Source organism: Amblyomma maculatum, chromosome 10 (assembly GCF_055883805.1).
Source record: "Amblyomma maculatum isolate TAMU_Amacu chromosome 10, ASM5588380v1, whole genome shotgun sequence".
NCBI classification, from domain to species: Eukaryota; Metazoa; Arthropoda; class Arachnida; order Ixodida; family Ixodidae; genus Amblyomma; species Amblyomma maculatum.
Window position 1 is genome coordinate 35039421 of NC_139353.1, and position 21669 is coordinate 35061089.

Below are 21669 nucleotides of genomic sequence, written 5' to 3' on the forward strand. Positions count from 1 at the left end.
AGAAGGCGTGAAAGCAATTTTCGCGTCTACACGTGGTGCAACCTCAGACCAGGGTAACGATTAGGCCACGTGCCCATGTGCATACGCGCGGCAGCAAAGTGAGAAACACCAAATATTCGCCTTCGACTATAGCAGAGCGCCGCTGCCTTTATTCCCTATTCGTGGCTCCCTTTCCCGTTTACCTTTATATTTACTTGGCGCGTGCAGCTGGCGGGGCCGGGCGTCCGGCGGCAACCGTAAACAGCAGCATCGCGCCGAAAGAGCGTTCTGCGTCCATTCAATTCGCGGGAGCCCGCTCCCTTTTTTCTCGCAACAGGCTCGTTTTGAACGGGAAAACCGGGAATCGCGGCCCACCAACGGTCAATAGAAAATAACAGCTAGAGAAGGCCCTTGGCATGTGCCTTCGCGTATTCTTTTCGTCGCCACATATATCTTCGCCTTTGCGCCTCCCTGTTCATAGCAGCAGGTGTGCGTGTAACTTTCCGGGAAGATCGAAAAAGGTTTAAAAGCGGTATACTGAGAGGCAGAATGATTAAAAGGGTTGACACAAAATTTTAGACCCATAACTCTAATCCCGCAGGTGCAAACTCGGGGACAGCTTGGTTCCGTCGTGGTGACCTTGAAGTATTGAGCCAAGGTCAAGCCGTGCCTTTGCGCACCTAGCGACAAATCACGGTGCTGTTTTATGTCATGGCGCTAGTTTATGCTAATAGCAACTTATAACGCTGCTGGTTACCGCTGATGAGCGTCGTCAGCGGAGCGCGCGGTGATTTGTCCCTGCGTACCGAACCTCCCGCCATTGTACGGGAATGTGGCGCCATCTACAGCCCTGGGAGCGTTGACCTTGACGTTTGATCTATGACCTTAACTTTTGATCCAGAAATGTGATTGATTATCAGCAACGTCAGAAACCACGTGATAGGAGCGCAATGCTGACGTCAGCTGAACGCGTGGTGCTAGCAAAATAAGAGAAAACAGCTATCGCTCGTCACACTTGGTTTAGCCGAGTTTAACGACTGCTAATTTTTCTTTTGTTTAATTTTGCTTCGGTCATGCGCGCATGACGTCAGTAAATTGTAAATCACTACACCGAATCTTCCAGCACTGAATAGTTGATTTCTTATGGATTTAGTCGGCAGTATATAAGGATTCAGTTGCCGAACAATATTCTCGAAGTCACCGGTGAGTTTGACATCAGATGATGCATACAAAAGCACAATTGTATTTGATGTTTTGTCGTTTTATTCCCCGTAAACTTTTGAACTCAGCTGCTGCTGATGACTTACTGGGCAAAGAGCTTATATTTTGCACTTTTCTTTTTTTGTTTTGTGATCTCTTAATCACCAGTGATGCTTAACCATCTTTCAGAAACCTAAAAACGAAACTATCGGGCAAAATTTCGTTATGAAATATTTACTGAGAGTAGGCGAAACTCACGCTGCGATTCGTATTTATTATTACTGGCTAACGATAAATAACAAAGTTGAGATACACTAACGAAAACTTGGGTGTTCCTACCACTTTGCGACGAGAGCGAAAGAAACCGCCCAGGCAGCACATTTCATCGGCCCAATAATGGGGATTGATTGGAGATTACTGGCCCACAAGTGGCCCAATGGTGCCATTGAGCTACCAATAATGTGCAGCCACGCTATACCATAATCATTATTGGCCCAGTGAACTTCACCCATATCCGTTACTGGCAGTCAACCGGCTAACAGCGGTCAATAATGCCCATTCATATTGAACAGTTTGCCATTATTGTATACACAATGAGGCAGCCTGGTCATTATTGGCCAACCAGCTGCAATGGTTTGCCGATATCTTCCACACCATGGTATAACCTGGTAAATATTGTCCGGTCAATAACAACGGCTTCTCAATATTGAATATATCTAGGCATACAGTGGTCAATAATGTCCAACCAACTTTGGCGGCTTCCTAACATTGTAATATCTTGGTTTCTAGTGGTCGATATTGCCTAATGAGCCTTGATGGCTGGCCAGCATTGCACATATTATGGCAAGCTTGGCTAATATTGTCCGGCCATTATCGTTGCCTCGTCAACGTTGAATATATCTTGGCATACATTGGTCAATATTGCCACACCAGCTTTGGTGGCATCCTAACATTGTATATATCTTAGATTATAGCGGTCAATATTGCCTAATGAGGTCTGATGGCTGGCCAGCATTGCACATATAATGGCATAAATAGGTTAATATTGTCCGGCCATTATGGTTGTCTTGTCAGCAATAAATAAATCATGGCATATATTGGTCAATAGTGACCCGCCTGTCATGGCGGCCTGCCAACAATGTATACATATGCATTATATTGTTCAATATTGTTCGATGGACTGTGATGGCTAGCCAGCATTGCACCCAAATGGCATAGGTTGGGCAATAATGTTCTGCCAATATGGATGGCTTGTCAACATTGCATATATCTTGACATAAATTGGTCAATATTGTCCCATCAGCTTTGATGGCATCCCAACATTGTATATATCATGGTTTCTAGTGGTCGATATTGTCTAACGAGCTTTGATGGCTGGCCACCTTTGCACATTTCAGGCTGCGGCAGCGCTAAAAAAACAGCAGAAGCAGCTCTGACCGACACAGACACGAAAACAAGCGTCATATTGCGCCGTTTCTAGGCGCTCTTTTCGAAGTAATCCAGAAGACATGTCGCTAATAAGAAGACTCAAAATCAAATTCTTGGGTCATGGAGCTGAGCCGAAGTAACGGAGAGAGAACGGGTAAACAGAACTGAATATGAAAATGTATTAAGCAAGCCCGACACATGTGGTGCCCTCACACGGCTTCGGGTGGGGGACATCACCACAGTGATGGGGTGATGTCCCCACAGGGCAATAACCAGGCGCATTCGCGTGACTAATCAGCATGGAAGCTTTCCCGCTGAAATATATGCGCTGCTAGACATGCCAGGAATCATGTCACGCATGACTGAATGTGGTCGGCAGTAAGTCTGGTCGGTAAAGGCATAGCCGACACGCTGGATGCGTGGTGACGCTGCACGGCACGCAAATAATGTGAGTGAGGAACAGGGACAAGCAGAAAGCGTGCGGAAGCTCACCTGTAGCTGCTGGACTAGCCTGGAGAGTGGCTCCACACCATGTTTGACGCAGGAAGCGCGGTACGCCTCCAGCAGATCCTCGGACTTGGACACGGACGCTGTGGGAGGAACACCAGATTCACCGCTTAGGATTTTGGCATTTGTTGATAATGTTTCACTGAATGCACGCCAACAACAACAACAAAAAAAAAGCTGCCGTATTTATCCATCTACCACCTACGCAGTGACTATAATCATTCACTAGGTTCCAGACAACACAAATTTGAATACCATAGCAGCAAACGTGCTTCCTCATGCAGCAGATGTGTCGCAACCTATTCATGATTTCTTGCCACCGGATCCACTTCTGACCCATTTGACATCATCAGCATCCCTCAGACAGCGTACACGTGCTCTAATTCCCCCGTGTACGTACCCCCTACCCCCCAATCTAACAAGGGTACGTGGAGGAGGTATCTCTGAGAAGGATGAGAGTCGGAGTGGCCCTTACACCCGCCATTCGACACCAGTGGCAAAGTCCTACAGTTCCAGTTCCCGACAAATGCCCACACTGCGAAGAGCCCGCTTGCGACACCACTGTCCGGCATCTAATATGGACATGCCCAGGAACTTCGCATATGCGCAAGACCATTGTACAAAAAGCTGGACTTTCACCGACTAATGACTCATTTCCACTTATGGATAACAAACAACATTTATGCACGCAGTTTATCTGACTTCTTGCACATGGCTGCACTCCACACATTTATGTGACTCTACGACTCTACCCCCACCTTTTATGCCGTGTGGCAAACTCAGCGCCATAAATAAATAAATAAATACCATCTACGCCCCCGGTACTATGCGTTGCAACGTCAGCGCCCGCTGGCGTAGACCATCCGCTTTCTGGGCCTCAATAAGCCCTTCCCTACTGACCGCTACTCCCCAAGAAAGATATCTCTCTGCCTCGCTCCTTGGCAGGCGAGCAGTCGCCGCCACCACCTGCTGCGCTTTCTCTCTCTTTCCACGTCTCAAAATTGGGGTTCCTGGCTGACGTCACGCACCAGCTGCTAGCGCCTCGATACCCGCTTGCGATTAGGTATATAGGCCAGCGCCATTGGCGGGCTTGGCTGCAACGTTAATTGTCCGAACATATGTGTGACAATAAACAACGATATGAAAGAGAAACGAACAAGAGTTGAGGGCTGGTGTCTCAGTTCGCAGTCCGGCCACCGTTTCGACACCTCTGGCCAGCAGGGAACCATTGATCACACACGAAAATGACAACGAACCGAAACGTCCACTACCTCCCATTGGCAGGATGCGCGAAATTGTACACAAACGCAGGCCGAGGAATCACAAGCAGCTGAAAAATACGTAACCGCGCATCCGAAAACACACCGCAGTACCTTCACACAGGTACCTACACATTCTAGAAAACGCTAGCTGCCCAGCGGACACCGACGTGGACTTCACAACGGACACCAGCCATCTACCCCTAAATACTAAATATAAACCCCAGCTGTCAGTGATGATCGTGCTGCCCAGAAGAAAAGTCCCTTTGTTGAGAATTTGGCCCGCGTGGCTTTCGACCTGAGGCTCCCCCTAAGCCTTGTTCCTTGCCGACAGGCTCCACAGACTGCAGCTTAAAGGCAACGATATCGCTTAAGCGTGACGCGCACGTTATAGTCTACAACGACTGCCAACACAATCAGCAACATGAACCACTCTCGATCACTCTGCATACAATTCCGTTTCGGGCAAACGCACAGCATCCCCGCATATATAATGTATATCTATATTTGCGCACCTCCAGTCGTTGGAACAGCACGTACAGTATGCAGTTAGACTTTCCGGAGCCGTCAGTGTACGAGACCACAGTACACACTTAGACGGGGCCACCGCATAAGCATTGCATCCCTAATTACTTAGTACATAAGGGCATGTTAAAGAACCCGGGGTGGTTAAAATCATGTTCAACCCCCCTACCCTTTCACATACATACAAACGGCATACCTCATTTGTGTTTGGCGCATGATGGCCTTAGTTGCCTATGTGCCAAAAAAAAAATCCCACTCAACTCCTCACAGCCGAAGTCTGTTTAGTACGGTAAACCGCATTAATATACCGAAAGCGATATATAACGTAGCTTCAGCATAAATCACACATTTGAAACAGTGTTCTATAGACGCAACTTTCTTCGTTGTATATGTATATACTAGAGAGTTTAAGCTTACCGTGATCCGCGATCCGCTACCGTGATCCGCGATCCGCGCGTTCCACTGCGCATGCCCAGACCCCCCTTGACGCCGATAGATGGCGCCACATACTGGATGTCGGCACACAGACTTGCCGCGTCTGGACCAATCAGCTTGAGCGCCCCGCCCACACGCGGTAGAGAGTCACGGTGGCGGATCGCGGATCACGGTAAGCTAAATCTCTCTATTGGCATTCCACCGCGCCGTATCGACGGCGTTTTGCGACAAGATCGAATGAACCCAACAGCTGCTTCGGAATTCCGACACAAATCAGGCGTTGCCTCAAAGTGAGTGCCTACTTACACTCAAGCAGGGTCGCGTGTGGTGCAGCTGAAAATGCGCAATCATCCCAGCAAATGCACACAGCGCATAGCAAGGGATTCATTCATATTATATCGAATCGTGCGCGCAGATGCTGCCGTTGTCAGCTTCTTCAAGAAGTAACGAGGGAGAGCCGGTTCTCGCCACGAAGCATGCCGCCTCATAGAAGCCCAGGCAATCGCATTACTTCGTGCCCGGGGGCACCGTGTATATATAAAGCTTCTAGAAAGAACCCGATGAATATTACAAATATCGGGACCGGCAAAAAAATAAACACCAACGCAAAGATTAAAGGATTCCCGATTTCAATCAGCTCTCGGCACTCTCGTATTCCCAGTCATTTTTCTTTTTCGGATCTCTTTTTCTTATAACCTTTATTCTGATACGTCGCACTGCAAGTTGGCTGTGCAGTCATCCGAGCCTCTTCCACTCACCTCTCCCCCGTGCAAGAGCGAAAGGAAGACCGGAAGGCGAGAATATTTCGTTTCAGGTATGCAAAGTGAGCCACTCCGACGGAACGGAAGATAGGACTACACCCAAGCACGTCCTCGGCAGAACGAGACGACGCACTGTACACACGCGCATTCCCGCCGTGGCGCATGGATACGGCGCTGCGTTGTCCAAGCTACAGGCAACCTGCACTGCCTAGGTGGCGCTGCAATTGTTCCAATTATCCAAAAATTGGTTAAATTCGATGAAAAAGAAACAGAGTGTGGAATAATACCGAAAGCGGAAAAGGGAGATCAGGAAAGAAGCTTTCTTTGATAACTCAAGAGGCAGTGCGCTACTTTTTGAAGCTAGATCAGGGTGCCTTAGAACACGCAGCTACAAAAAGAAATTTAACAATGAAGATGACGCATGTGCTGTATGTGGTAACTCTAGTGAAACAATTGACCATGTTATACTCGAATGTAATGGTATCCATCCGGAAGTCGATGCAGGCGCAGTCACTGTTCCTGAAGCTCTGGGGTTTAGAGATACCAGAGGTCGGGTGAATAAACCGGCGGTGGAAGCTAGCAAAAAACGACTGGAAGATTGGTGGCTCAAAAGCAGAGAGGTGACATAATGTTAGTAATGTAGAAACCAAAATTTAATAAATAGAATGATGGTTTAGTTAACCAATCTAAAACAGTAATTAAGTTATAGGGATAAAAATGAGCATTATAGCTACTGCTACCACCCCGTTTCAAAGGGGACGCTCCTATATTCCATCCATCCATCCAGCAAGCCTCAAGAAATGCTGCTGTTAGCCGCTTGGTTCGCGATAAACGACCGAGCATATTCAGCACCATTATAGATACGCGTGTGACAGATAACGTCCTTGCTCGGGCGTTCTCGATGTAGCCCAGTTATTTCACACACGCCGTGCAAAGCTTCGACAGAGCGTGCAATCTGATTCCTGTAAGTTCATGCAGGTGGCGTGAAAACGCCCAACGAGGGCGCCTCAAAAGTATTTGCTCTTCTCGCCAGGATATGCGTTACGGCGCGTCGATCCACACAGCAAACATCATTGCGGGCAGCCTATGATGTCGCCTACTCCTGCCCAAGACCTTCAATCAAGGCAGGAAGTATAGCTGCCATAAATAAATACATAAATAAATAAATAGTCGCGATCGATCAAACCAGCCTTACAAGTTAAGTGCTCCTACGTACACAGGAGTACTTTGCCCCAGCATGCATGCGGGCACTACACTATAGGATGCACTAGGGCACTGAACTTGTAAGGATGGTTAGATCGATCGCGACTATCTATTTATTTATTTATTGCAGCTATACTGCCTGCCTTGATTGAAGGTCTTAGGCAGGAGTAGGCGGCATCATAGGCTGCCCTGCAGTGTCAATCGCGGCACAGTGCACTCGATCGCCAGCACGTTATCGCCATTGGTGAGCACACGCGGATGCCCATCGGGCAATCAGAAACAGCTTTCGTACAGGTGAAAGCAATTCTAAAGGAAAGCGCTGTTAATTATTTACCAAACGCCGATTATGCATGGCCAAATTACGTATGCTGTCTTTTTTTTTTACATTTTAATTATTCTGGCGCGCTTGATACATGATCAATGCATCCATGGTTCGGTTAATGGTCACGGTAACGGCGTTCGTTCCATTATGTTCCCACAGTACCTTAAACGCTCTCCCGAGTTCGGTGCTCAAGTGACGTTCTTCTGTGTTTGGTTAGTGAGCTAGAACTGATTTCCCTTTAGCAAAGCGTCCGTGGATTCCAATCGGCAGGTTCGATCTCGGGCTTCCCAAACGCTAAACAGATCGCTGAGAAAGAATGTGCAAAAAAAGAAAAGTATGGAGTTTCTGACGCGAGAATTGCGTGCTCGTTTGCCGACGAGATATCCAGGGGATGCGTCGACTCCCTTCTTCCGTTCCCCCAAGTCCCGGTTTATGCCACCTTATGCTCTCCGCTTACCCTTCGTACAAGAGCTGCAATCAATTCCGCCCCCATTTTTGTAGCCCCCCCCCCCCCCTGCCCTCCTTTCCGCTTCCGATGTCTCCTTTCTGCTCTTTTATCCAGCATTTAGTTCTTTTTGTTTTTACTTTTACTTTAATCATTACCTCTTCTCGCTCGCTTTCCTTCTTTGTTATAAAGCTTCAATCGTCGTTTCCATTTTATTTTCCTTTCCTGCCCTTTTTTTTTTTTTTTTGCCCATCCTTTCACGCCTTGCCGTGCACCCGACGCTTCCTCGTACAATTGCTCTCCACATAGAGTTTTAGCAAACCTATTATATCATATCAGCAGACCGCTCACGTGCTCCTTGCCGGCCAAGGGTATCGCGGGATTTATATTTCGCCGGACCGAGAATTTCGCTCAACTGGAAACAAATCGCGGCTGCGCCTGTTTTAATTCGTGGTAAATCGATATTTCCTTGAATGGGCTGACTTTTCCAAAAGTCGCGACTCTGCAAATCGATAGAGCCACCCGAGATTAATTTATTTCCCCGTGTCTACGCCTGACTTACTTTTTCACTTTTTCTATTTCTGACTTCTATTTGTCTCTTCGTGACCTCTCCTTTTGGCAGCGGACTCGAGTGCTCGATACCTCCTTACAGCCCATCCTTTCCCTCTCCCCTGTGTCTGTGCTTGCTTTTTGCAAATAAACAACTAAATAAGAAAAAAGATGAAATCGATGAATGAACGATCTCCTACGGCGTTCCCGACCCCGACAAAGAAGGACTAGTCGAGAGCAGCACAATTCGCTTCAGGCAGACCACCACAGGGACGAATACGACAGCCGATTTGGCGTCTTCAGTGTGAGACCACGAAGCATGCATGTATAAACAGGAACGACTAACGGAAAGAAAGGACGCCCCAGTTGTTGCAGAAGCGTCCCACAAAATGGCGGAGAAGAGTCGGCGAACAATGTGCGAAACGAACACACACTGCCGCCACGGTGCGGAGGAAGTGATGGGAAAGAAAGCATGGAGGGGGGGGGGGGGGGGGGGGGGGGGGGGGGCAAACAAACAAACAGGCCGTGAAAAGAACGCCCTTCACCTCTCCTCCTGTCCCACAGACGGACGCGGTGCACTGCAACGCAAGACACACAAAAAGAAATCCCTCGCTTCTGTTCACTGGTCACTACAAACAAAAACAAACACGGGCAACCACGCGCCGAGGATGTGCTCGGTACCGGTGCTGGCAAAAGTGTGCAACGCTCTAGCCTGTAGGAAACGACGCACACCGCTAGCTAGACGGCGAGTATGACTCTCGTAAAGATGATCGCAAGTAAAGGCATCTCGCTACTGGTCATTGCATTTATTGGTACGCTACGACGATTCTGACGCCATCAGTGAAACTTACAGCAAAAAGTCAAACGTAACGTGTTAAGCAAACATTTCCTACTCTTGCATGAAACCAGCAATGCAAGCCTGTAACCAGTCATGTAACAAAGAATGAATTTATCGAAGGACATACGCGAGACGAACAAACGCTCGGTGAGACGTGACGTAAAACCTAAGCAAGGCAGGTCGGATAGCGATTGGATAAGACGCGGTTACGTGCCCACGAAACGCTGAAGCGGGTTCCTACTCACGAAAGCAAGCGACAACCGAGACCACGGCCAACGACAAGGGCAGCCTTCAAGCGCGAACAACGTCGTCGATTCGGCCCGTGCTGGTCAGCCGACACGACGGCAACTCGCGCAGCTCTGCACGGTACTTCGGTCTCCGGAGCCGCGAAGCGCAGCGAATGCACTAACGGCAGCAACGGGGTACGAAGATGTGCGTGCTATAAACGCGCGGGCACCGGAGCGCAACGGCGACGTAAAAGGCCCCCTACACGATGATGAATGCCCTGGGCGTCGCAACTGGACGTCCCGTCGTCCGTAGTTGGCCTGATGCATGGCGGTGCTGCGTTCCACGGCGAAACAGCAGGATGCGGGTTGCGAGAATGGGAACGAGGGGGAAAGAATAGCCGGCAGCGGATTAAAGGGCGAGGACGGAGTCGTCGGGCCGCAGCGACGATTCGCGAACGGACAAGGAAGGGATTCGGGAACGGACGAGGAAGGGGGAGGGGGGGGGGGGGGGCTCTTTTTGTGTTCGCTCGTGCTCGACCATGCGTCATTTGTTCGCCAATTTATTACACTAGCGCAAAACTTAAAAAGAAGCACCGTTAGAAGAGCCTGTCAAACATGCTTTTTCACACGATACTGCATGCTTCGACACACGGACAGCTCCTGCAAGGGGTCCCGGGAGTCGGAGCAAGTGCGCAAAGCCCACGTAAAAGCAACGAAGTGACAAGCGTACAAAGAATGTGCTAAAGTTCAACGGCAAGCTTTTTTCAGTATGAATTTCAACCAACTAGCTCAACTTTCTGCTCTCCGAAGGGAATGTGGTCTCGAAAATGACGCGGGCAAAAGCGATTCTGTTCAAATTTTCTCCAAGCGCTGCCGGCACAGCACGCTGTGACATATCCGGTCTTTAGCTGCTAGGACTGCGGCAGAAAATTAAAACCCGCGCGGCGCGACACGCAGCGAGACCAAACGCAAAGGCGTTACGTACGCACGTAACACACACACACACACACACACACACACACACACACACACACACACACACACACACACACACACACACACACACACACCACACACACACACACACACACACACACACACACACACACACACACACACACACACACACACACGAGCGCGCGCGCACACACACACACACACACACACACACATACATACATACATACATACATACATACATACATACATACATACATACATACATACATACATACATACATACATACATACATACATACATACATACATACATACATACATACATACATACATACATGCATAAGCCCCGCCGGGGTGGCGCAGTGGTTAGGGCACTCGACTACTGTGCCCAAGGACGCCGGATCGAATCCCGGCCTCGGCGGCCGGTTTTCGATGGAGGCGAAAAGCTAAGCACCCGTGTGCTGTGCGATGTCAGTGCTCGTTAAGTAACCCCAGGTGATCGCAATTTCCGGAGTCCTCCACTACGGCGTCCTTCATAGCCTGAGTCGCTTTGGGACGTTAATCCCCTTACACCAAACCAATACATACATACATACATACATACATACATACATACATACATACATACATACATACATACATACATACATACATACATACATACATACATACATACATACATACATACATACATACATACATACATACATACATACATACATACATACATACATACATACATACATACATACATACATACGTACGTACGTACGTACGTACGTACGTACGTACATATATACATAGATACATACAAAGACGTTCGTTTATTTGAAGTGTAAGAAAGACACGAGGCACATTATAGGAACATGATCATGAAAACAATGAAGCACGCAGTGTGGCATCGCTGGAATCATGCAACGTCGACGCGACCGCACCAAACACGAGCTACGGATGACGCACTGCATCCTGCCGCATTTGCATCGCACATAAAGGTTGACATTTTAGAAACGAATGCAGGTTACTGTGAAGAATTGAAGTATCGCAGCAGATGTGGGTCAGGCTGAAACATCACGAGTCACAGGGTTGCCCATTTCATCCAACGTTATATATTGGTTACTGATACTAGGAATGTCGTTCTAGGAATATTTTCTTCGTTCATCATTGGAGGCTACAGTTGTGAAGCAGATTGATCAGCTTCCAATATTCTTCTGCTGCTGCCGCACGTAAGGTGACAAAATGGCTGGGAGGGAAACCTTGTGAGGTTAAGTTGAAACCTCATAAGGTTGCCCACCATTTATTAAAAGAAAATCAGAAAAAGTGACAAAAATTGTCTGATCTAGAAAAACTTAAGTGAATATCCCTAAAAAAAACACTTAAAAGACGCTTAAGCGTTAAGAGTTAAGACGTTGAGTTCAGTGCGATAGCGCCGTACGATCGAAGGGATTTTCCAGGGAGCACCGCCGCGCAGGTAGGCATTGCAAAGAGGAAATGTTCCATGCTACTCGCTTAACTACAACTTCCGTATTAGTTTCTTTCTCATGACCCATCTAAACATTAGCTAATAGTCACAAAGCAATGGATACATTAGGTCCACCTTTATTCGGGGAGAATCAATGCCGCTCTGTGGCGGGAGTGGTTGCGTGCTCGCCTCGCACTGCGAATGCACCGTGTTCGACTCCTCGAATTTCCGCGAAATCTTTACTGTTTCTTTACTTTTTTCTGATTTTCACGTTACAACTACAACGCCGACACCGGCTTTTCTGCGACACCGGGCCCTCAAAGCAGTCGCGTTAAAAAAAAAAAAAATCAAGAAGGGAACTGGAAAGCACCAACAAAAAAGTCTCTTAACGAATTCCATAGAAAGAAAGAGCATTTGTGAAACCAATTATTATAATGACCACGAAGTCGCGAGATGATGCAAGGGAACTTCAGCCCCTTCTAGAGGGATCGCCCTGTTCGGTTTTTCATCCCTGGGAATGCAGAACCGATGCTGTCTCCGCCGCGTGCGCCGTCCGTCACTTGGTCTGAACACATCTCCTATTAGATATTAGTCTCAACGTCATTCTTCCGTCCTTGGCGTAAGCACACCACTCGCGTAAACCGCGTGCAACAGGGTGCACGACCTTGAACTATCGGCTTGTGAAAACACGCGAACGGGTATATGCGAGGTCACGCCGCCTGCGCGGGTGAGATGCGGATGTTCGCGGAGCGCTCGCATGAATTAGCCCAGACACCAGACGCGCTCCGCGGAGGAACACCCTTAATGCAGGTTTCGCAAGAAACAAGAAAAAAAATAAATAAAAAGAACTGAAGGAACCAGCCCAGAACACACGCGCTCCTGTCGAACGAAGCAACGCTATGTATCCGCAAGACCGGAAGCTTGGGTGAGATTGGCGTCACCCATAGCGTGGGAAAAAACAACGCGCAGAAACACGGGGACACCAAACAGGGAAGAGCAAAACAAGGTGCTGACTTCCAACATTTTCTTTTTGTTCGAAGCAAGCGATCGCGCATACACACCCTGCATTCTTAATGAACCCACATCTCTCTCTTTCTCTCTCTCCTAAACACACTCTCTCTCTTTTAAAGAAGCAGTACAGCGGCCAAACGCGAGCGACTGCGTTCAGGTTTTCCTGCTCCGGCTGCGGATGGTAGCTTCCTCTTGCTATTCTGCTTCTGGTGGAATATTTTACATCCCATTAAAGTAATATATGCACAATTATGCTCACATTTTCATTCTCACCGATGAAATTTGCGCTGAGAGCCACCGTGTTTTCTCTTCTTTATTGTGAAATACAATACTGTAAATTTCTTAGAAGTCTGATGTATGATGAATGTTTTGTTGGTATGTTGTGTTCGGGGCTCATGATTTTGTTCGAAAATGTGAACTTACACTGAAGTTAATACTGTGACAACTGACAACTGCTGCCTTCTATGGGCTTCCAGGCCCCTTTCAAGCTGTCAAAAGACAGCTTTTTTTGCCTGGAGGCCTTTCAACCTCGAGTTGGAAACAAATTCACTTCAATTCAATTCGCTAAGCTTTACGTACACGCACCTACGTCGCCTCTTGCGAATAAAGATTCACTTATAAGTCAGGACCGCGCTCGTTCTTCAGCGTGTCTTTTTTCCTTTTCGCCCGCGTTTATTGCGCCCGCGTTTATTGAACTTTGAAGGTGCCCGGAAAGTTGTCACGCACGATCAACCGTACGAGTAAGCAGACTACATAACAGTGCAGTCTTCTTTGACAGCACGGAGTTGGACTGTCACTTCCGTTGTGTATACCCACAGATTTACTAAGGTGTACAATATTTCCCCGCACTTATAGTTCTCGGCTCCCCAGTGACAAAATTCCGGGGAAGAAGTCTTGAATCAAGCCCGGCCGGGACACCAAAACATCAATAATTTCCTTCGAAAGAAAACAAAAAGTGATCAATTAGAAAAATGTATCGGGCCTGCCAGCAGCTTCTCCTTGCACGCCTCGTGTACGAAAAGAAAAAAAAAAATTACAAGGGTTCAACGCTGCTGAACCATATATTGAGCGATAGCATCAGCTGCGGGTGACCGAGCGTTCTTCTTCTCTTTTTCTTCTTCCTCAGCCCACATATAAAGCCCCGCTTTAACCCTATAGGGGTAGCGCAAATGCGAGGGCCCTGGCAGGCTAATTCTGACATAACCGTCCCATGTGAAACGAGAGACCCAAGTTGGCAGCTTCTGCCGATCGCTTGAGTTGGAAGCCCAGCTCTCACCCTAATGTCACGTGAGGTGTGACGTCACAGCGTCACGTGGGTAAGACGTGGCTACCGGCCGCGCTACACCTAGAGCAGATGCAATAAAAATGTTGCTCGGATGCGCGTATGTTCCGTAGTAATGTTACCGGACTGGGGTGGTCGGTCTGCAGTGCCCGTTCTGTCCGCTGGGCTAATGCTAAGCAGGGCAAAGTAGGCGCATTTGTGAATCTCGGAGGCGAATCATACGACAGCCTGAAGCCTCAGAAAGTCCACGCTGTGTCAAGCAAGCGAATCGTATAGTTCAATATCGCGGGAAGAGCAGAGGCTGTCCTCACTCATGCAGGTCACTCGGCCGTGACGTAATCTCCGCTCTGCGCACTACCTTCAACAGCTAACTTAACACGAACAACTATGCGGATGTATTTGGGCATACAGCAAAGCTCTATAGCCGATGAGAACGCGGCAATGCAACACGTTTATTGCTGTGCCTATAGATTACAAATAACACACGTTTATTGTTGTATCATGCCTATAAGACTACAATGAAACGCGTCGGATTCCTTCAATTTCAACTCGAGTCGGGTCGAAGCGGATCGAACTGCGTTCCATTTAGTACAACAGTGATTACGGCGCCATCGCGAGAGTTAGAGAAAAACCATAAGTTCTAATTAACGAGGTTTCAACGCAGCGGATACCAGACGTGGATATATAGTTCCAGTGTTTCGCCTTGTATTATACATGTTTAGGCGAGCATGACGTACAATCAGCCGCAATCGATTTCTCCAGGTGGAAATCCACAGCAGCACCCGTTACCGGCGACCATTAATATACATTCGCCACTTCCTCGTTGTCGGGACATGGAACGACACGCATTTCGAAACGTTCCCATCCCACGGGAAACACGAATAAAAAAAAAAAAAAAAAAAAAAAACAAAGTCATCTGAAACGAGGCTGGAAACTATAGGACGGGAATTATTGGCAAGGCGTCCCCGGAATACTTACTTTTTCACAAGGCTATTCTCCGGTACGACACGCATATGTGGCACGTGATGAACAAGTTCGCGTTGCCCAACACCGGCTTATCGGTGCTCTCTCCAGCCCTGGGGGCCATTTCTCGTTTATTAATTTTATTTTCGCCTTTCTAGTGTTGAATGGCATTTTTCGGCTTCACACGCTAAATTTCCGTGGTAAGGTTCTTTGGTGCGCGCAGAGAGGAAGGAGTTGGCTAGGTTAATAAGAAAGATATGCTGCTTGGCTCGGTTCTGCAAAAGCAGCTGCCTCTCGTTAATTCCAGAAAACGCAGTCAAGTACTGATGTCTCTAATTACATCGGAAATAACGCAGACCATAACGCGCCGCCGGCTTGTGAACGCGATATATGCTTTCGATTATCGATTAATACAGTACTTTCCACACAGACATTTTCTTCTTTAAATCCGCAAATAAATACAGAAATATCTGCATACGCATCTTCTTAAACGTTATAAAGCAGACTGTCTAAAGGTAACAAATCTGCTGCTGATTCCCTTAGTCTATCCTCTTCAATGTAACCTCCAATGTCACCTGCTCATCTTCAATGTATAATGTGCACACCCATACAGACTCGATAAAAATTAATTTAGTATCGCATATTCTTCTGCATAACTTGCCCGTTATATCATGCTGCCGTGAAAGGGCCCGGCGAGGTCTCGGCTAGAAAAAGGTCAATGAGGGCAGAATGAAGAGGAGGCATTATTAGCTTGGTGAACGGAAAGATATACTAGGAACGAGGACATCGAAGACGAGGTTAAATCTGCACGAACGTTCGTGTCCTCAAAATACTTTATCGTGGCTGTTGTCGAGCGTAAGGTAATCCCTCTTTACACCGGGTTCCTCGACACAGCAAAACGCGCAAACGTCAACAGACAATAAACACAGTGTCTACACACTGTCTACATGGCCTGTCTGAAGAAACGCTGCACAGGTAGGAACTAATCGATCGAACAAGAAACAGCGCACGATGCGGACACCATCTCAACGTTCCAGCGTGCTCTAAACACAAGCTCGCACCCAAGCCACACGGAAGCCGCGCAAAAAAAAAAAAAAAAAAAAAAAAAAAAGAAAAAGAAAAAAAGAAAAAAAAAACACAAGAAAGCAATCAAAAAGGTCGCAGCCGGCGACCATGATGAAGCGCCAAGCTTCGAGGTCGCGTAGGGCGGCCACCATCAACACTCGATGGCCCCGCACGGTCTAGCCCCAGGGCGCATTGGCACAAAATTACCGGATCGAAGAGGGCGCTGCCACGAAGAGGATGTCACTGCCACAGAGGCGGTGACAGCAGCGCCAAATGCAACGACCGGCAAGCGGCTGCAGAGCCTCCAAAAGCAAAAACATCGCTAGCGACCGCCAACCCCAGACCGCAGCAGCGACAGCTCGGCCCATTGGACGCGCAGAGGGCTTCATTCAGTGGTCGCCTCAGAAAATCCTAGGCATATCGAGGGGGTCTATACGTGCCTTCTCTTTGGCAACGGTCGCGTATTGCAGGACGACTAAGCGCTCTGTTTGTGATCGCCCGCTCTATAAACCCACCTAACCGATAGCCATCACGACGGCTAATGGCTCTGTCCAGACGCGCCACTTTAACGGCCAGCAATAATCTCGCGGAGCGCTGGGAAATCTTCGACAGCTGGCTTGAGCTGTGCGGGGAAAACCCACAATGATGACGTAGCGATGGGGAACTTGGTAGCTAACTGTAGTTAGCAGGATTTCTACTGCTACAGTCACGTACCATATTAGTTGAAGATCAATTCTTTTCCAGAGCACCATACACACTTCGACTCGGCGACTCCATATAAATAGCGTTTTCTTCTACTTTTCTCACCTAAGTTAGTATTATCATGTTGGCAAGCAATTAGATATCCCGCTTTTACGCGTACAGGTTTAGCAACGATGGCTAGAGATAATGTAGGAAGGTTGAATTCTAAAATCAAAATGGACTTCAAAGTTATCAGGGCGAGAAAAACATTGAAGAAACGCGAACAAGTGTTCACAGGACATGAGCCGCTATTCAGAGGGTTGTATTTCTATGAGTCGATCGTTACTGGCAAACGTTCACACACACACACACACACACACACACACACACACACACACACACACACACACACACACACACACACACACACACACACACACACACACACACACACACACACACACACACACACACACACACACACACACACACACACACACACACACACACACACACACACACACACACACACACACACACACACACACACACACACACACACACACACACGCACGCACGCACGCACGCACGCACGCACGCACGCACGCATGCACACACGCACACGGCTCCCTTCCCTACTGAAAAACCCAAAGTTCTATGGGGCAATAACCTCATAAAATCTCATCTAATCGCATAGACTCTAATACGGTGCACATCATTATCATAAAATATCGTACATAATTTATGATAATGTGCAAGAAACTATGAGACCTTATGCAATTATATACGACTTGTGATTTCTTATGTGAATTGCGTGAGATTGTATGAGAAAATGTGAGGTTATTGCCTCATACAATTTTTTCAGGAGGGTTGTTAGCAACATGTAGAAAAATAGAAACTTCGTAGTTAAAGAAAAATTAGTTCTGGTTCCGGGGATGAATTTTCCGGATAAGGACGAATGTTTCTTTAACTACGAAGTTTATGAGAGAGCTGTATAGCTTTCCTTTGTAACCGTACGATTGCGCTTGGGCGGATGTGAATGAGTAATTACTCCCTTATTACAAATCTCCTCCACCTTGGGGGATCTCCCTCAATGTTCGACCAAGTGAAGCTTCTCCACCATAGACGCTACTGTAATCACCATGCATCATTTGAGACGTGTTATGTTCACTGTAAGAATTGGACATCTCCATCAACGTCCAATTAGACGCGTTTTACCCCCACCCCATTCCCTGTTTCAGCAAACTCACATCCACGTGATTTTTTTACCTTCTTTCAACCCCACTTCTGCACGTCGATTTCGCCTGCCTTCTCCCCTGCCTGGCTACCGTGTTATGCGACCTGTACATATGTAAAAAAAAGGGAATAGGAGCCTGAAACTTGTCTTGGACGACATGGAAATAATCGCCTGCTTCAGATACGTACACGACGTTCTCTTATGCTCTTTCCTACGGAACAAACGGGGGAAGGTGGACAACAGCATCGATCACACAGGCCTTCCTGCGCGGCTTCACCGGACTAGAATTCACGCAAGAACTGCCCGACTCATAAATAACACGCTTAGACATCGAGATCACGGAAAGCGGCCTGCACCCATGTTGGTAGTGCAGGACAAAATGAGGAAAAGTCACCTTATATGATACGACTTTAGCCATTCGAAGCTCATCAAGAGATCAATCGCATTCTCCTGCATCCTTCACGCCACTGAAAAGCCCCGCGCACACGTGATGAAAAAAAAAAAAAAAAGCCTTGACGCTGAAGTTGCAAATATGAAGGAGAGCGGCTAACCGGTCTTCTTATTGATCTCAGTCGCAGATAAGCTGCTACGAATAATCGACAAAAAAAAAAAAACTCGAAAAGGAAAGAACCTTCCGAGAAGAAGACGCAGCCCGCAGTTCTACTATACATTCATAAGTTGTCAAAGAACCTTAAAAAGATAGTTGGCAAGCACATGTCTCCCGAGATAAATGATCGAAGCCTTCAAGATCAGGACTGCAGGAATAGAAAATTGCGTCAGCGCACCGTCAGCAGACCTTGAAGATAGTAAAATAGAAAACAGGGTAGTTGGGTTCATTGACCAATTATAGATAAGAAAGTGAAGGTAATTCTTTCGATGCAAATCGTTTATATTTATCTGTCTCTTGCTTCATTTTTTTTTTTCTAATCATTCTTTTAAGTATAAAAAACGGCCAATCATCCTAAATCAATCAGTTGAAAGCATACGCGCTTCGTCTCTGTTCACGTATTTTTGTGTCACTTAGCGCAATTGCTTCAGAATTTCTCCTGGAGTTTTCCTCACGGGCCGCCTCATCCAGACATTTCTCGATTTACACAAGGAAACCGTTAGTTCGAGCTAATGAATACTTTCATGCATCAACTCTAATGTGCACTCTAGAAATCTGTAGCACACGTATGCCAGATAAGCGCGTTCAGCTCTAATGACACCACGATCCTCAAAAAAGCACCGCGCATATCAAAGGAAGCCGACGAAATAGGTGCGGGAATAAAGTCGTTACGCCAATACACGGCGATCAGACGCAGCTTCCCGCGCCGCGCACGTCACGAAACAGCGGCAATTTAAAAAAAATAATAATAATGAAGAAAGAAAGGAAGGAAGGAAGGAAATCGCCTTAGCCTAGAAGCGGGCACGTTTTGCAGTTGGTGCTCGGTCCTCGTGTTCCGAGTGAGGAAGCCGAGGCGGAGGGGCGCGTAATGCAGATTACAACAGCTCACGCGCTACTCGCTCGCCTCGCACGCGCGGGAAACGGCGCGCCGCTCTTTTCCGTTGCGCTCGCCGAAATTCAAAAGCGTGCACTGCGGAATCAGCCGCATGCAGAGAGTTGCCACCAGGTCCCAGCGACTGCAACGGCAGAGGCCTGCTTGTTTCGCCGTCGTTAAGCCTAGTTATCTGCTTTTCTGATTAATTAGTCCGTGCTTTTGAGATTGGGAAGAGGGCTTAGCGCGAGCGAAGCAAGGCCGTGAAAGAGACATATGATGAGCGAAACGAGGGCGTGAAAGGAGGCACAGTGCGAGCACTGGTCCCGACTCTCTTCCGTGTCCTTGGTTAAAGAGAGTTAATTGTTGGGCTAGTTGGTGTTCTGACATCACGAGTATATTATTTAGCGCAAAGCGACAGGACGACAGAAAGACCTGTCTTTCTGTCGTCCTGTCGCTTTGCGTTAAATAATATAATCGTGATGTCTTTGCTTAGCTCGCGCAGAAGCCCTGCTCCACATCATGTCTTTCGAACTAGCCCAAACTTCAACTTTGCTTTTAAATTTAGTTGTTAGTCAATTCAGAGCGGAGGGAGGGAGGGAGGGAGGGAGGGAGGGAGGGAGGGAGGGAGGGAGGGTCAGGCAGCTGTACCGTTTTTAGGCTCTCTTTGTATTCAAAATGCATGTGACCATTGGGGACATCGTGTATACATTGTCAGCCATCTACACCTTTCAGACGCCTTATGAACAACCACATTATCGCAGCGAAAAAAAAAAAATAGAAAGTGCCAGCGCTGACTTATTGGGATCCAGGCTACAGAGGTGTCAGAAGACCGTTGACAACACGAAAAGTGAATCTGTAGAATTGAGGGGGAGCCCCAGTACGCTAAGCTTTCCCCTCCTCCCCCAACACTTTGTTTGGCGTTTTTCGGTTGGCTAAGATTCCCAGCCCCGTCGGGGTGGTGCAGTGGTAAGACGGCCGATTACTGTGCCGGAGTACCCGGGTTCGAACCCCACCTCGGCGGCTGCGTTTCGATGGAGGCGAAACGAAGAGGCGTTCGTGTGCTGTACGATGTCAGTGCACGTTAAAGATCCCCAGGTGGTCGAAATTACTCCGCAGCTCTCCACTACAGCTCCTATTTTCACTTTTACTCCCACCTTCCTCCCTTCCCTTACGGCGCGGTTGAGGTGTCCACAGGAAATAAGTGAGACGGTTACCGCGCCTTTCCCTTCCTATAAATCAATCTCTCCTGTCCACGAAGAGGCGTCCGTGTGTTGTGCGATGTCAGCGCACGTTAAAGATCCCCAGGTGGTCGAAATTACTCCGTAGCCCTCCACTACGGCTCCTCTTTCTCTCTCTTTCCACTTTCACTCCCACCTTCCTCCCTTTCCTTACGGCGCGGTTGCGGTGTCCACATAAAACAAGCGAGACAGTTACCGCGCCTTTCCCAGTACGCTAAGCTTTCCCCTCCTCCCCCAACACTTTGTTTGGCGTTTCTCGGTTGGCTAAGATCCCCAAGTAACGATCAGTGTTCAATCGTGATACTGCGAAAACGATACAGGCGACGAAACGGCACGCAACTTCGGTTGAAGAGACGCTTTGTGAAGTACATCGGCCCAACATTTACAGATCAGCTTTGCACGCGAGATAACTTCGTGATTGGCCCGCGTGTCCGCACTGTTGAAACGGTGAAGAACGCCTCGGCTGATCAATAAAAGGGCGAATGCATGCACAACAACTTACGAGCTCTATCCGCAATAATAATAATAATAATTGGTTCACAGGAAGAGGAAGACGCAGTATCTGTCACACTTGGCCTGCGGACACCTGAACCGCGCCATAAGGGAAGGGATGA

The 21669-nt window shown here is 47.8% G+C and overlaps 1 protein-coding gene across 2 annotated transcripts in view; it reads right to left on the reverse strand.

The window, feature by feature from the left end:
• Positions 1–21669, reverse strand: part of LOC146176135 (uncharacterized) — a 350013-nt gene that overhangs the window by 138034 nt on the left and 190310 nt on the right. For both annotated transcript variants that reach the window (XR_014701499.1, XM_084582463.1), the window contains exon 2: positions 3100–3197. Coding sequence is in view for 1 of the 2 variants with exons in the window: in XM_084582463.1 (XP_084438589.1) it covers positions 3100–3197 (98 nt within the window). In the remaining variant the exon portion in view is untranslated. The remainder of the gene's footprint in view (positions 1–3099; positions 3198–21669) is intronic.